Source organism: Gopherus evgoodei, chromosome 3 (genome assembly GCF_007399415.2).
Source record: "Gopherus evgoodei ecotype Sinaloan lineage chromosome 3, rGopEvg1_v1.p, whole genome shotgun sequence".
Taxonomy (NCBI): domain Eukaryota; kingdom Metazoa; phylum Chordata; order Testudines; family Testudinidae; genus Gopherus; species Gopherus evgoodei.
In genome coordinates this window covers 15,040,944-15,055,231 of record NC_044324.1, presented here as the reverse complement: position 1 = coordinate 15,055,231, position 14,288 = coordinate 15,040,944, and the positions used below count along the sequence as shown (strand labels likewise).

Here is a 14,288-nt window from a genome sequence, read left to right as displayed (position 1 = left end):
CCCGTTTGCCTTCTTCAGGCAGAAACCATGCCCAAAAGGTGAAAGTGACTGAAGAGAGAGAGCTATAGTGGTCATGCTTATGCTGCCTTAGCTCCAGAACTTGTCCCCTCTGTAACACAGTGATATCCTGGGTTGTAAGGCCTGGTCTACACAGTTTTTCACTAGTATTACTAGGTTGGGTAGGGGTGTGATTTTTTTTTTACCAATGTAGTTATACCAGTACAAGCCCTAGCGTGCAAATAGATATAAAGGTGTCTTACATCAGTAGAGTGTATCCCCCTCCCCATAAGGAATAAGCTACACCAGCCTAAACACGCCTATACTAGTATAACACCATCTGCAACAGGAGAGTTGCATCTCTAACTAAACTGATATAAAGATGTGCCCTTGTGGGTGCAGAGAAGGCCTAACAGTCTTAGCAGCATGAAGAACTGCAAGTGATGCAATTACATCGGATCCACATGCTTCCCACGTATTTAAAGGCATTTGAACTTGGGACTCCTAATACCCAAGATGTGCAGGGATCTGGTACAGTTACATTCCTGGTTATGTTTTATTTGCATACATAGGGACATGCTGCATACCACCAAGCTGGCTAATTACAGGGTGGCTGGAAACTAGAGTGCTCATAGCAAGAGAATCACTGCGTTATATAACCGAGCGGAAGAAATCCACTGATCATTTAAACAAAGAGTTAACAATCCACAGCTCCATGGTTATGAGGACTAGCCAGCAGGAAGGACGACAACAAGGCTGCAAATGTTCACAAGACATAATGAAGTTCCTCCCATATGCTGTCTTGTATATGTAGTGTGAAAATCAGGGAAACACTGAATCAAAACTAAGTAAATTTGAAACCAACAAATCAAAATACTTTATGTCACCTATAGCCAATCTGTGTAACTCACTGCAGCCGGAGGTACAGTCAAATATTGTGGCTGGATTTTCAAACAGAACTGGATCATTTTAGGATCACTAACATTTGTAGCTATCCAAGCCAAAACAACAAGGAGAATCAGACCATTAGCTGATCAACTGCTAGGTCCAGGAAGGAGATTTTCTCCTTCCTTTCAACCACTACAGAATACACTATGTGTTATTTTCTCGGATGCATCAGGCACTGGTCACTGCCAGAGGCAGGACCCTGACCTTGATGGACCAATGGTCTGATGTGGTAAGGAAGATTCTAAGTAACCAGCTGGTTTCTGAGCCTTGTCACTAGATATAAAAACAAATGCCCCTAAGAATGAGGATGTCACATGCCACTCCCTCATCGTTTCCACAAGTGGCCAACATACCTGATAGGCATGATCTGCCTGGATATGCCAGAAGGAACTGGGGGCAGACTGACTGAGGGCACTGTTTGGGAGGTGAGACTCCAAGGTTGCCTGATCCAAAGCCAAAGCCTCTGGCTTGGCTAGGGCCTGCTGGATGACAATGGGCGAGGACCCAGAGGTGGGGCTGGTGGCAGACTCTGGAGCAGCTTCTTCTTTCACCTGAACTTCGGTGTAGTAGAAGTCTTCCTCTCTCCTCCGCTGGTCAGAGTCTGCGCCATCTCTGTGATCATTTAAAAGGGGAAAGGGTATGAGTCAATAATCACAGTAAGTAACTCCCCCTTCCGATCAGATCTGTGTGAGATGCTAGCATGAGGCAGGAGGCAGCACTCAACCAATGAGCTATAAAAATCACAGGTTCAAGACCTGCCCTGGTTTCAAGCTCATTCTCAGAGCTGACAGTGTGAGGCAGTAGGTGGGGTCACCCTTGCGGAGGTTTCGGTTACTCTGTTAAACCAAGGTCTCTTTGGCCCCGCTCGGATTAAAGATTTCACACAGATTTCACCCTAAAGCTTCAGGGTTTCAATGGCCTACAGTCATTGCACCCAGTAATATTTAATATTTAGCACATATATGGGAAGGTGCTTTATATCTTCAAAGGGATTTAGAAGTATTAACTAGTTAAATAGACATCGTTAGCTTTACTGCTTACTAATTTTGTTTTAACTGTCATTGTTGCAAACACTCCTGAGAGGAGTGGAGGAAAGAGATTAGAAAAAGAGAGGGCTTTTTTCTGTATTTCCAGCATGTTTATTTTGTGCATCCTGACAGTATTATTATTATTATTATTATTATTATTAATTATTATTTATTTCATGTATTGTCAGTTTCCCCACATCTCTGTACAGTCAGTATCCCCCACTGTTTGTTTGGAGCTTTCACATGGAAACAAGGCGAGAGAAAAAATATTTCACAAAACAGGAAAATGTGAGGCTGTAAAACCACATTGGCATGGGGGACTGAGTGGTTGCCATAGGTTTTAGAATGGACGACACCACAATATCCCTATAAGGAAGGGAAGAATTATCCCCATTTTACACATGGGGAAACTGAGGCACAGGGGGACAGACAGACTGTGACTTGCCCATGGCCATGGAAAGAATTAATGGCAAAGCAAGGCTTTGAACCCAGGAGTTCCTGGCTCTCAGCCCTATGCTCAGACCCAGCTTTTCTTCTGCGATGATGTGTACAGTACCGCAGGAAGACCATGGAACAACAATAAACAAACCAAAACCAACCACCATTCAAGGATGGATTTTTCTTGGAAATATTAGAAAAAGAGGAAGCTTGACGGGGTGTTAGCTTCCCCTGCGGTGTGATAAAAGCCTCTTTCCTCACTGTACCACAGTTGCTGTACAAATACAGAGGTGTCACGTTTTGCGGCTTGTTCCTGTATCAGTTGGACGGGGCAGCAAGGGCCCCCCTGGCTGGAGGTACAACCACTTATTCTTTACTTTGGGCCCTTGATGGGCAGGGAGAGAGGCGCTTACAGCTCACTCATGTCTCACCTTTACATTCCTTCACTTTAGGGAATTTGCAATGCCTGGAGAACCAACCCTGAATCGCCACTAGGGGGCCGCACCACACCAGAAACAGGCCTTAGCTGAGCTGAGCGATTACAGTCATTACTTGAGTTCTATTCAGTTAATTAGCAGCTCAAAGGGGAGCATAAAGCAAAGGGCTTGTTTCCATGGGAACGTCTACACTACTCGCTGGATGGGGAGGTAGCGAGCGATCTATCAGGTGTAGTGTAGACACGACAAATCAATCCCTGACTGCTCGCCCGTCGACTGCTGAACTCCAGCAGTGCGAGAGGCAGAAGCAAAGTCGACGGGGAATCTGCGGCCACTGATCCCGCGCTGCGAGGATGCGAAGTAAGTAATTTTAATTCGATCTAAGCTACGTCGACTTCAGCTACGCTATTCTCATAGCTGAAGTTGCATATCTTAGCTCGACCCTGTGTAGTGTAGACACAGTGTAGACCAGGCCTGGGGAGGGGTGGGTGGATGGATCTAAGTTACGCAACTTCAGCTACATGTTGGCCAAAGTGGCAGCCATCACACAAACACATGAGACAGTTCCTGTCCCAAAGCGCTTCTGCTTTAAAATAGATAAGACAGAGAGAGGCTGGAGAAAAGGGATGCGATACATGAGGAGAATGATGGTTGGCAAATCTACCTTTTCTTATTGTATTCTTGGGTGAAAGTGGGGATAGAAGGCTGCAGGAGAAGAGTTAACAGAGCAAGGAAGCATGAGGAAAGAGGGACACAGAGAGATGGGGGGAGGGAGAAAAGGATGAAAAGATGGAGAAGAGCACAGAAGGCAAGGGCATGGGGTGGGCAACGCAGCCCTTAGCTACCGTTCCGGGCCCATCCCAGTGGTATCCGAGAGGGAGAGGCCTCGGGGAGGGCTGGAAAGCAGGTTGTGGCAGCCACCAGCCATCTAGGCAAGCAGCAATTCTCTAGCCAGGGTAGTTTCCTGCCCTCCCTACTAGCCCAAGCAGCAGATTTAGTGGAGATCTAGTGCAGCAGCAAATCCTTTGGCATCTGCCCTAAATGCTGGTGACAGGTACTCTGCACCCACAGCTCTGGAGACTGATGTGCTTTTACCCACCAAGCAGCCACAGTGTGCTAGCCCTGCCCCAAAGGGATTCTTCTTCAGAGGTGAGAGAGAAGTTCATTCCCCAGGACCCCTTCAATCCTTGGCCTCATTGCAGAGACTGCTGACACAGAGATAACAATGACGGTGGCTTTGGTGACAAGGATAACTGGTGGGCACTGGACTGAGAACCTCCAAACTCATTTCACACAGGGCAGTACCAGTTTGACACCCAATTGGGAGACTATGTCCTGCCAAAGCTATTCCACCTTTTAATTCTGTAAGCCTGTGAAATTCCCTATTCCTTCTGCCCCCAGCTCCCCCGGTCCTGCTTGGGTTCTGCAGATTAATGGCCATTCAAGGTCTTACCCAAGGTGCTGGGTCTTGATGTGACGCTTGATCCCGACAATGGATCGCAGGACTTTACCACAGTTTGGCCACAGGCACTTGTACATCACCTTCACTGAATTCTAGCAGAAAGACAGCCCCATGTCACGGAAAGGTTACTCCCCAGCCCAGCTCCGAAGGGACAGAAACAGCCCCAGAGAATTAAGATTCACTCAGGATCACTGAAAACAGGCTCCACGATGCTGCCATTTTGTCCCATCCACCCCACACACAATCCTGGGCTTCCCTGGCCCTCTCAAGGTGCCAGTCCACAGAGGTGCCAAGTTTCAGGCAGACACAAGACAGACTCTGGTTGTCTGGATTTACATCCCCACTCCCATCCTGCCCATTTCTCCCTCTTGCTCTTGCCCTAAAGCTTACATCAAAGCTGCTTGTTGCCCATACCTTCCTTCTCCCCTCCCTCTGGCCCCTTTGATGATCAATGTGCCTGCTCCACCTGGCCCATGTAGACAGAGGGGGGAACTGAGCGGAGAAAGAGCTCCCTGCGTGGAACGGAGCACTCCCCTGACCTGCCCCAGCTCCCTACTCTGGCCGTAGCTATCAGGCAGAGTGGGAAATGCTGCTGAAGGACAGGAGCGAATGGGAGCAGGGAGCAAGGAGCACTCTGGAGTCACTAGCAGGATCTGGGGAGATGGCAAGCGACTGACCCTTGGGCTATTGTCTCTTCTTCCCTGCCAATGCCCTTTGTATCCCTGGGGTCTCTTCCCTTCTCCATCCCCAGCTCCCCTTCTGCTCTGGGATTTCAGGGTGAAGCTTGCCAAGGGTTAATAAGAGGCACTTTGCTTCTGGTCTCTCCTGCTAGCTTCAGAGACAGGTGAAACTTACAAACACTTTGTCAGTTTCACTGGGCAGTGCAGATCCCATGACTGAGCGTTCACAGCAAAGTTCCCCCTGCCCCTCCTGTCCTCGGTACCTTTCTCTTTCTTGGGGCAGGCTCATCGAGAAGAAAAGGATCCGAGTCTGTCTCAAAGCCATCATCAGCCTGAGGGGAGCTCAAGGCCTCGCTCGAGTACTTGGGGCTGGCTTCAGGGTGCGGGGGTGATGGGGTGGAGATGTCACTCCCGCCACTCCAGTGCCCGCTGGTGGTGCTGCTGCCGCTGTCTGACACGTCGCCACTCTCCTTCCATGAGTCGCAGGCAGCCTGGGACGCTGAGCCAGGGGAAAGAGGAGAAGGGAACAGATATTAAAACCAATAGGCACAAACATAGCTCCTGCCTGCGGGATGCGGTAGCTCTGCTCCCAGCCCCCTGCCCCTCTCCAGTCGGTCTTTCAATTACCTCCATCTTGACCAACACCCAGGATTGAATCATGGACCTCTGGAGCTACAAGCATCCGTCCTTCCAACTCGACCAAACGCCAGGCCCTGTAACACTCACATCCTCTGTGGATCAGGCACGGTGGGGAGACACTTTCCCCGGGGTTACGTCACCACTAAGGATGGTGTGGATGCAATCAGAACACAGATCTTTGGCCCAAAACTTAAACCACAGGCCTCAGGATCAAAACAACATGTGTAACATTTACCTTCTCCCCGCTGCACAGGACTGCCACCCAGGAGTCCTGGATTTTATAACCAGCTCTATCAACAATTCACTGTGTGGCCCTGTGCCTCCCTCTGCCTTTGCGCCTCCTTCCGTAAAATGCAGTTAATGCTGCCTGCCTCACAGGATTTGTTTAATCGCTGTCGTAAAGCGTTTTGAAAGCCCTGGATGGAAGATTTTAGAGAAGAGCAGAGAATCTTCCGCCTCCTCCAACAGTCCTGCAGCTACAGGTTCTAGCCAGGATGGCAACAGGAGGGCTGAAATATCACGATAAAGCTTCTCTCACATCATCACTGGCCCAGCCAGAACTGGGAATCTGGTTTGGCATGGAGATTTACTCCCCCAGGAATCAAAAGGCTCCACTGACCTGAAGACAAACTTTTCCCCAGATGGCTGATTATATCATAGAATACTAAGGTTGGAAGGGACCTCAGAAGGTCATCTAGTCCAACAGACCAATCCCCAGACAGATTTTTGCCCCAGATCCCTAAACAGCCCCCCTCAAAGACTGAGCTCACAACCCTGGGTTTAGCAGGCCAATGCTCAAACCACTGAGCTATCCCTCCCTCCAATGGACTCTTGCAGTGTCTTTTTCAGCGAAGGACATGGAGGCTGCTGGGCTGTTCAGTGAAACACAGCTGCTCTCTAGAGGAATGCACATTATAATGCAGGACACTGGCTCAGCTTCCCTGCATGCACTCTCCACGAAAAAGCTTAGCTGTGCCTTTACTGAGGGACAGTCTGAATGCAAGTTCATTTATTGCGCTTTAAGCCGTTTTCTGTTTCCAAGCGTTCTGGGCAGGGCTGTGGCAGAGACTCTCAGGCCTAGCCCCTCGAGAGATTGCCTGTTGCTAGTTAGAGCCAAGTCCGCGCGCAGAGAGTGAGCCACTGGCCGGACATGCACATTTCCCAGAGCTGCAGATGCCTATTTTTAACCACCTACATCCACTTGACTACTTGGGAATGGAGCCACTGCTAAAAAAAGGCGCCGACCACTCAGTTCTCCCATGCCCATGGCTCCCAGAATAGGTCTTGCCGCTCTATCATACATGGCAGTTGCGGCAGGGTTACGCTCTCCTCTCTCTCGAGGAATGTATATGGCCTCCCAGCTTGGCCAGCTGTTCAGGAAGACCCGCATTAAAGCAGCTGTCCCAAAGCACCCTGCTCACTGAGCCCCATGGCTTCTGAACAGCCAGCACTCCCAGGCACAGACTCTTTTGGAAAGCCAGTCTCCCCCACCCACCACCCTAATTCTCAGTTGGTTCATCCCAATCTGCTAGGCCTGATAATTAGAACAAACAATTCTGAATAAATAAGGGGAGGAGGGTCCAGCCTGAAGAGCTGTCTACCAATTAAAACAGGGGTTCCCTGCACTCCTAACTCAGGCTTTCCAGGAGGAATTCAATACATTACACTACACTATCCTCCCTGTCCGCGGGCTGCTCGTGAGACCCAGACTCACTTATGCAGGGATTTGTATCAAAAGCCCAGTAAAGGTCCCTCTGCAGGAGATACCCCAGTACATGCACCACTGCTGTCCCATACACACCATGGGACACTTCTGCAGAAGGGCCGTGTCCCTGGCATTTTTCCCCTTTGTAATATTATAAGAGAGATCCGGACCTCACATTCTCCTGACAGACACCAGCATGAGCGAGGTCAGAACCGGCCCCTGCGCGTTCCTCTGAAGTAGGGAGGGGCTTAAAAATGTTACTTTACAAAACTTTTGGATAAAAAATATGAAAAAACAAAAGTAACAAACCAAGTAGGGATATTTCAAATAAAAGCCGGTCCTTGTACAATAAAATGCCTTTCAGTCATAGACCATATTTCACAGACCTGGAACCTAGGGCACAGAGGGTTGGTTCTGTGACTTGTCTACGGAGCTGGTTATTAGACCCAAATCTAATCAAGAAGCTACCAGCTGTCAGCTGCCAGTATCCTGGATCCTTCTCTGTCAGGATGGGCCAGGGCATGGGTCAGACAGAGCACCTGGTAGATGTCCTCCTCCCGCTCCCTGACAGGGGAATTCCAGTCAGTCAGTCAGCTGGCTGCACCTTTCTGCTGTATTTGACTGACTTGTCATTTATCACCAAAGACTCTTCTCAAGTTGCGAGGGTGCCTGGAAACACTTGAAAATGGCTCAAGTCCTTCCGCTCAGACTGAGCTCACAGGGTCGTCACAGACTCCTCCAACCCCCACCCCTGCAGTCTCAATCCTCTCCCTCATTTTATTCCAGGTCTACAGGATGCTGTTGGGAAAATGCAGGCTGAATGCCAGGTGTCCGCAGACACCACTCAGCCCTACAGCCAATGCAATCGGCACCATCTCCCAGCGCTTAGCTACAATCAGCAGCTGGACGGAAAGCAGCAGGCTCGAACTGAGCCCTGGCAAGACTATGGCGATGCTGGGAGGAAGAGGGAAGCACTTAAAGAACTTGCTTCCTATACTTCAAGGGCACCTGCTCTCAGATTGTTACTGCTGTCCCCAGCCTTGCGTCCTTTGAGTGTCTTCTGCTCAGCGGGAGCCCGAAATAGCCATGGCAGCAAACACAAGATCATATCCCACCCTACCAGACACAGCCTGGCAGCGTCCATGCTAACCCATACATGCGGGACCTTCAGGCTCCATCACTGCCACTCCTTAGATCTAGGAATGACAACTGGAAGAGCTCCAGCTAATACAAGCCATGTGCTTAGTAACAAAGGTCGCCATGAAGAACCTGCCACACCAACTCACCACAAATATAGAGCTAAGTTTCGAGACCTCTGTCCTGATATTCCAACCCCCTCATGAGACTGGCCCTATCACCCTGGGAGATTGCTCTCCCTTGGCAGGCAGGTTGTCCCATGACAGCTACATGCCACTGGAGCAATATAACTGTTGACTTGCACCATGTCTACACAAGGAGCACTTTACCAACACAGGTACATGCCTACTCCCGATTAGCCACATAGCAGAGGGGACATGGATTTTATTCAGATAATCGAGAGGGCAGAAGCCATTTGGCCATTCACCAGCAGATTTACTCCCCTCCACCCCCACCCCATGGTGTGGGGCTCATCCTCCTCTTCCTCACAGTCCTGGCCAGGAGTCTCTGCTCTTCCTCGCCAAGGCTGCAGGCTTCCCTGCACCTGGTCCCTGCAGAGATCGGGTGCCACCAGCCCTTTGGAAGTTCCACTGTCACAGCCCTGCTCACTCACTCCCATGACAGCGGGGTGGCAAAGGATTCCCCACACTGCCACAGGAAGAATTCAGCAGCAGCGTGACCTTCCCCATGACTGGGGTCTCCTCTTGCTCCTCCTCCTCATAGTCCTGGCTGGGGTCTGTGCGCTCTTATCCAAACCTCCACTGAATCCCTTCCCTTTCCCACAGCATCAGGTAGCTGAGGGGCAAGGAAGGGCTTCGGATAATGCAGAGGTTCAGACAACAGGGTTTCAGGTACATGGTGGCATACTGAACTCTACTGCCACAGCACTCCCAGTATGGACGCAGCCTCTACCAGCAAAGCTGCACTTTTACCAGCCTGGTTTATTCCAGCTGCCCCAAACCAGGGAAAGACAGTCTGCTAGAACAAGTGCATCGACACGAGGGGCTTCTGCTGGCACAGCTATGTCGGTTAGAGCACACCCCTCACCAACACAGCCAGGCAGGCAGAGTTCTGTATGTACCCACAGGCGTCGAGCCCCCACCGATAATTCCTTCACCAGCACATAGACAGAGAACATCTCCAACCACATTCTCGATCCGGAGAAACATTAGAATAGATCAGATGACTAACGTCCAGCCCAATGGCTTATCCACTGCAGCACATGGCCTCTCTAGGTACCTGACCCCAAACGCTGGCTCCAGACTGCAGCAGAATTTCATGGCGAAGGTAACATCACCAGCAGAGAGCATGCTGGGACATCAGAGAGTGCAACAAGATGGAAGTAGCAGTTGGACAGCTATCTGCTCACATTGCACTTGGGCTCCGGTTACCTGGGAAAACTTATTGTTTGAGGTGAGCAGTTTTCCCCTCCTTCTTCAGGGATAGATACCACAAAAGCAATTCAACTCAGCCTCTGGTTGCTGAAATACAGAGGCAGGCAGGTTTGGAACCCCAGCGTCCAGCTGCACAATCCGACTCACCTGGCATGCTGCTTTCGCGACTGGGCGGGCTCTGCACCACAGGGCTGCAGGACAAGCTGGTCAGCACCATAGCTGCCATCATCTCGTCCATTTCCACAGCAGCATCGGACTTTCTGCACCAGAAGACAGAGAAACATTAAAGACTTCAGTGGGGGAGGGGAAGGCAGATATTCAGGCGACAAGGCGAGGACTCGATGTCAAAGACCCCCTACAATCAAAAGGGCCACTGCAGCAAACACAGAGGCCAAAGGTGTTACACTCGGGGCTGATTGGACCCACAGGGGTCTAATGATAATTGGTTACGTTTTCATACCTCCTTCCTTTCCACAAGATCCCAGCATGCCTTCCTGTGTATAGAAAGCACATCACTTATGCGAGAGCCTTATGCTGATGGCTGGGGTGAGGACTCGGGAGCAAAATGCTACCCACTGCATCTGCCCCGGCAGGAAGGTAGCTTCTGGCAATGAGACAGGAGACCCTCAAGAGAAGATGTTTCCTTGGCACTGCTCTTTAACAGCAGCTGCAGCTTCTCAGTGGCCTGGTCCTAAGCTCCCCATCTCTGCTAGGACTCGTCCCCCACCCACCTGCCACAGCAAGCCTGAGGATCTCTACTCAGTCTGTTCCCCATCTGGAGTCAGGCCCAGAGTCTGAGAGGAATTTAGATGCCTAAAGAGGCCAAGCGGCATCAAGTGGGATTTTCAAAAGTGCCTCCCACTGCATCTTTAAATCTCTTTAAAAATCCAGCCCTGCGTCCCAGGTGTGTGTCCCTCCCTCCACCAAAACCCCAGCAAAGCGAGCACATGGGGACACTGCTGATTCACAGCATGAGCAATGCTGCTGCTCTAAGACTCGTGTTTATGCAAGGACCAGTGCAGCACAGACCAGGCTCGGGAGAGACTTTTGTATTTAACAATTTAAGTGGAAGTTGACATTGAGGATTATTGTAGGTGCATGTGAACAGTGGCTCTGGGGGTAAGAACTACTCCACAAAACGACTAGGTCCTCTGTTTAAATTCTCATGCATTTACACAACCTCTGTAGCAACATGCTGCCCCTAGCACCACACAGAAGCCAGGGTTCAGAAAACAATCCAGCTGTCTCCAGTTAGCTGCAGCTAACTTCCTCTGCCTCCAAATGGTTTCCTTGGAACTCACCCATGCAAGCGCTGATCAGACCTGAACCTGCTTAGCTTCCCAATCCTAAAGTGTTCACATACTGAGGCTGCATGTCTCACCACATCTCTTTTTCCCTGTGACCTCTCCCTACTCTGCTGTCCCAGGCCAAACAGAACTGGAGCAATTTCTAAACTTGCCACGAGGGAAGTTTGCTTTAGCAGAGAACATTTTTTTTCTTCTAAACCACCATAAAAAAAAATCCTCTTAATCCTAAATTCAACAACACTCTGGATAATCCACCCTTTGGAGAGGCTGACACAGAACGTCACAATGACGTGGTCTCATCCCGCGTACAAACAAGGCAGAGGTGGGAGATGGTTCATTTCTCATCATACACTGAAACAAACAGCATTTTTACTGCTCTGGGTAAATAAACACGCAAGGACCATTCTAGAATTAGCGCCTGTGCTTTATTTTGAGCTTCCAGTGCAATCTTAACAGCTTCTCTGCAGACTCCTGATAGATTTTTACTATGCCCATGGACCCTCCCAAATCACGGGACTCTGATTCTATTTTAGCCATAGTGACCGTGAGCAGAACCAGAATTCAGCATCTCACATTTTATGTTGCCATGTGCAACTGTTTCCATAAATATGCTTTATACTATAGGATTCTAGGACATTTTATAAACTATACACAGGGATCATTTCACCCCCACATGGAAATGCAGCCACCTCTGGGGTAGAATCCAGCGCCGTTTAACAACTTTCAGCAACACTACATACTAGTTTAGAACAGAAAGAGAGGAGGGATTCTGTAAGCTACCAGTGCACATGTCCAGCTATTGAACCAGCCAAGATGAAACAGAATCAGTCTCCAAAGCTAAAAGTGCCAACCAGTCGAGGACACATACCTTTTAGGTACATCAATATTCCTAGAAACCGATCTCTGAACTGATCCAGTGGCAGGGCTCTGGTCCATCGCAGTGGCAGGGCTATGGTCCATCGGAAGAGTAGGGGGCGGCGATCTTTGCATCTCAGCCAGTCTCACGTCCTCTGTCTTCCAGCAGGTGTGCACTCCCTGCTCCAGGAGCAGCACCTGCACCTCGTCGTTCAGTTGACTGTGCTGCTCTACCAGGCCAGCACACTCCTGCCCATTATAGGTGACGTAAACCTACGTGAGGACAAGTCATAGCTGGTCAGGGTTACTTTCCATCCTTTAACAAAACCTAGCCAAAGCTCACCTGCTCTCTCTCTGGGCCCCCTCCTGTACAAGGCCCCGATTGCAAGGATTCTATCACTGGGAATGCCATGTAGTCAGGGTTTTTCTATCCACCAGCTCAGCACCTATATTCTGCACCACTACTCTAAGTGAAACAGTATTAGCAACCTCGGGTTTTTCTCCATTTGCCTGTTAGGACCCAAGGGATCATCCCCCTCATATGTGGTCATTGCTAATACAACAGCGCTGCAGCATGGTATCACTCCATGTGATCAGCAGCATAACACAGGGACTCCCCAAGGGGGTAAATACAAAGGTGGTGGCATTCCTCAGAGCCCCTGTGGAATAAAGAAGAACTGGAACGCTCCCACCGAACCCAATGGAAGTTTTGTTGATTTGAATGGGAGGAAAATTGGGCCCTGGCAGGTCAGATTTCAGCCAAATTTGTAGTTGTTGCAATAACTACATTTTATAAAACTTATTAGCAACATTCCCATGAAGAAAAAAAATTCAACATTTCAGTACTGTGCTGGAGCATGAGACCAGGAAAGGAAAACAGACTAGAAACAAATATGAAACTGACGAGGCTGCTTTCAGTTGCCAGACTGAGCGAAACCTAAAAAGTAAGACTGGCAGAAATGCTGAAAGTAAGTCTGATTTCTTTACTTCTCAATTTCAACTTTTGAAGATATTACTAGAAACAAGGGAGAGGATTTAATTAAAAAGGATTTTCAACTTGAACAAGGTCCCTTTAAACTCAGCTGGGCAAAGGGCTGCGGATACAGTGTAAAACACAACTTCCAAGAGATTTACAATGAAATTGTTTGAATCCCTTTGTTCCAAGCATAGAAACATTGTAAGAACCAACCTTTTTTTGTGTACATTATATGGCTCCATACACACATCACTGCCCTCTACTTGTTGCACTCAGAACTGCTCAGCTGTCTGTCAGGCCATATAAAAATGGCCCTACTGGGTCAGACCAAAGGTCCATCTAGCCCAGTATACGGTCTTCTGACAGTGGACAGTGCCAGGTGTCCCAGAGGGAATAAACAAACCAGATAATCATCAAGTAATCCATTTCTTGTTGCCCATTCCCAGCTTCTGGCAAACAGAGGCTAGGGACACCATTCCTGCCCATCCTGGCTAATAGCCAGTGATGGACCTATCCTCCATGAATGTATCTAGTTCTTTTTTTAACCCTGTTATGGTATTGGCCTTCACAACATCCTCTGGCAAGGAGTTCCACAGGTTGATTGTTTATATATTACTAAAAGGAGATTCTCGATTAGCTCAAGTATCAGGGGGAGCCTGAGCCTTTAGGGTATCTAATCCCTATTATTACCAAGAAGTAGTTCCAACTGGCCATGTTATTCAACACATCAGTGACAACCATGCTGTCCTACAAGGGCATGGATTTTTCATAATGCAAAGCCAAACTTCAGTAAAAAACGGATAGAGTGAACAGCTGGTGCATTCCGTACAGAAACACACAGAAAAGTAAGTGGAGGATATAATGCTCGAAGAGACTCCTTAGCAGGGATGGTGGCAACTGCCCCTTTAACAGTCAGAGCAGGACTGCAGGAGTGTGGAAACCCTGCCCCTCTCCCCTGCCCCATTTACAGGGTGGCATTCTTGTAGAACCTCCACTATTTACAACCTCAGAGCAAAATTCATGACAGGCATAAATGGGCACAACTGCATGGAAGTCAATGGAGTTGTACCTGCTTAGGCCAGCAATAAATTTGACCCTTGAGGCCTAATTTCCGGGGAGGGGGATTATTCTTCCCAGAACGCCCCCCACCACACACACACACCTAGAATAAACAGAAATGAAATCTTGCCTCTGCAAGTTGGAGGGGATGCCGGCACTGAGGAAGGAAAACGTACTCTAGCCACCTCTATCAACTATCCTCTTAAATGACTGTGCTTTGACCGCC

General features: G+C 49.1%; 1 protein-coding gene across 3 annotated transcripts in view; it reads right to left on the bottom strand.

The window, feature by feature from the left end:
- Positions 1-14,288, bottom strand: part of ZNF395 (zinc finger protein 395) — a 46,226-nt gene that overhangs the window by 11,308 nt on the left and 20,630 nt on the right. For all 3 annotated transcript variants that reach the window (XR_003999435.1, XM_030555154.1, XM_030555153.1), the window contains exons 3-7: positions 12,041-12,300; positions 10,013-10,125; positions 5,254-5,489; positions 4,302-4,402; positions 1,299-1,557 (exon numbers count right to left, since the gene is read on the bottom strand). Coding sequence is in view for 2 of the 3 variants with exons in the window: in XM_030555154.1 (XP_030411014.1) it covers positions 1,299-1,557; positions 4,302-4,402; positions 5,254-5,489; positions 10,013-10,125; positions 12,041-12,300 (969 nt within the window). In the remaining variant the exon portion in view is untranslated. The remainder of the gene's footprint in view (positions 1-1,298; positions 1,558-4,301; positions 4,403-5,253; positions 5,490-10,012; positions 10,126-12,040; positions 12,301-14,288) is intronic.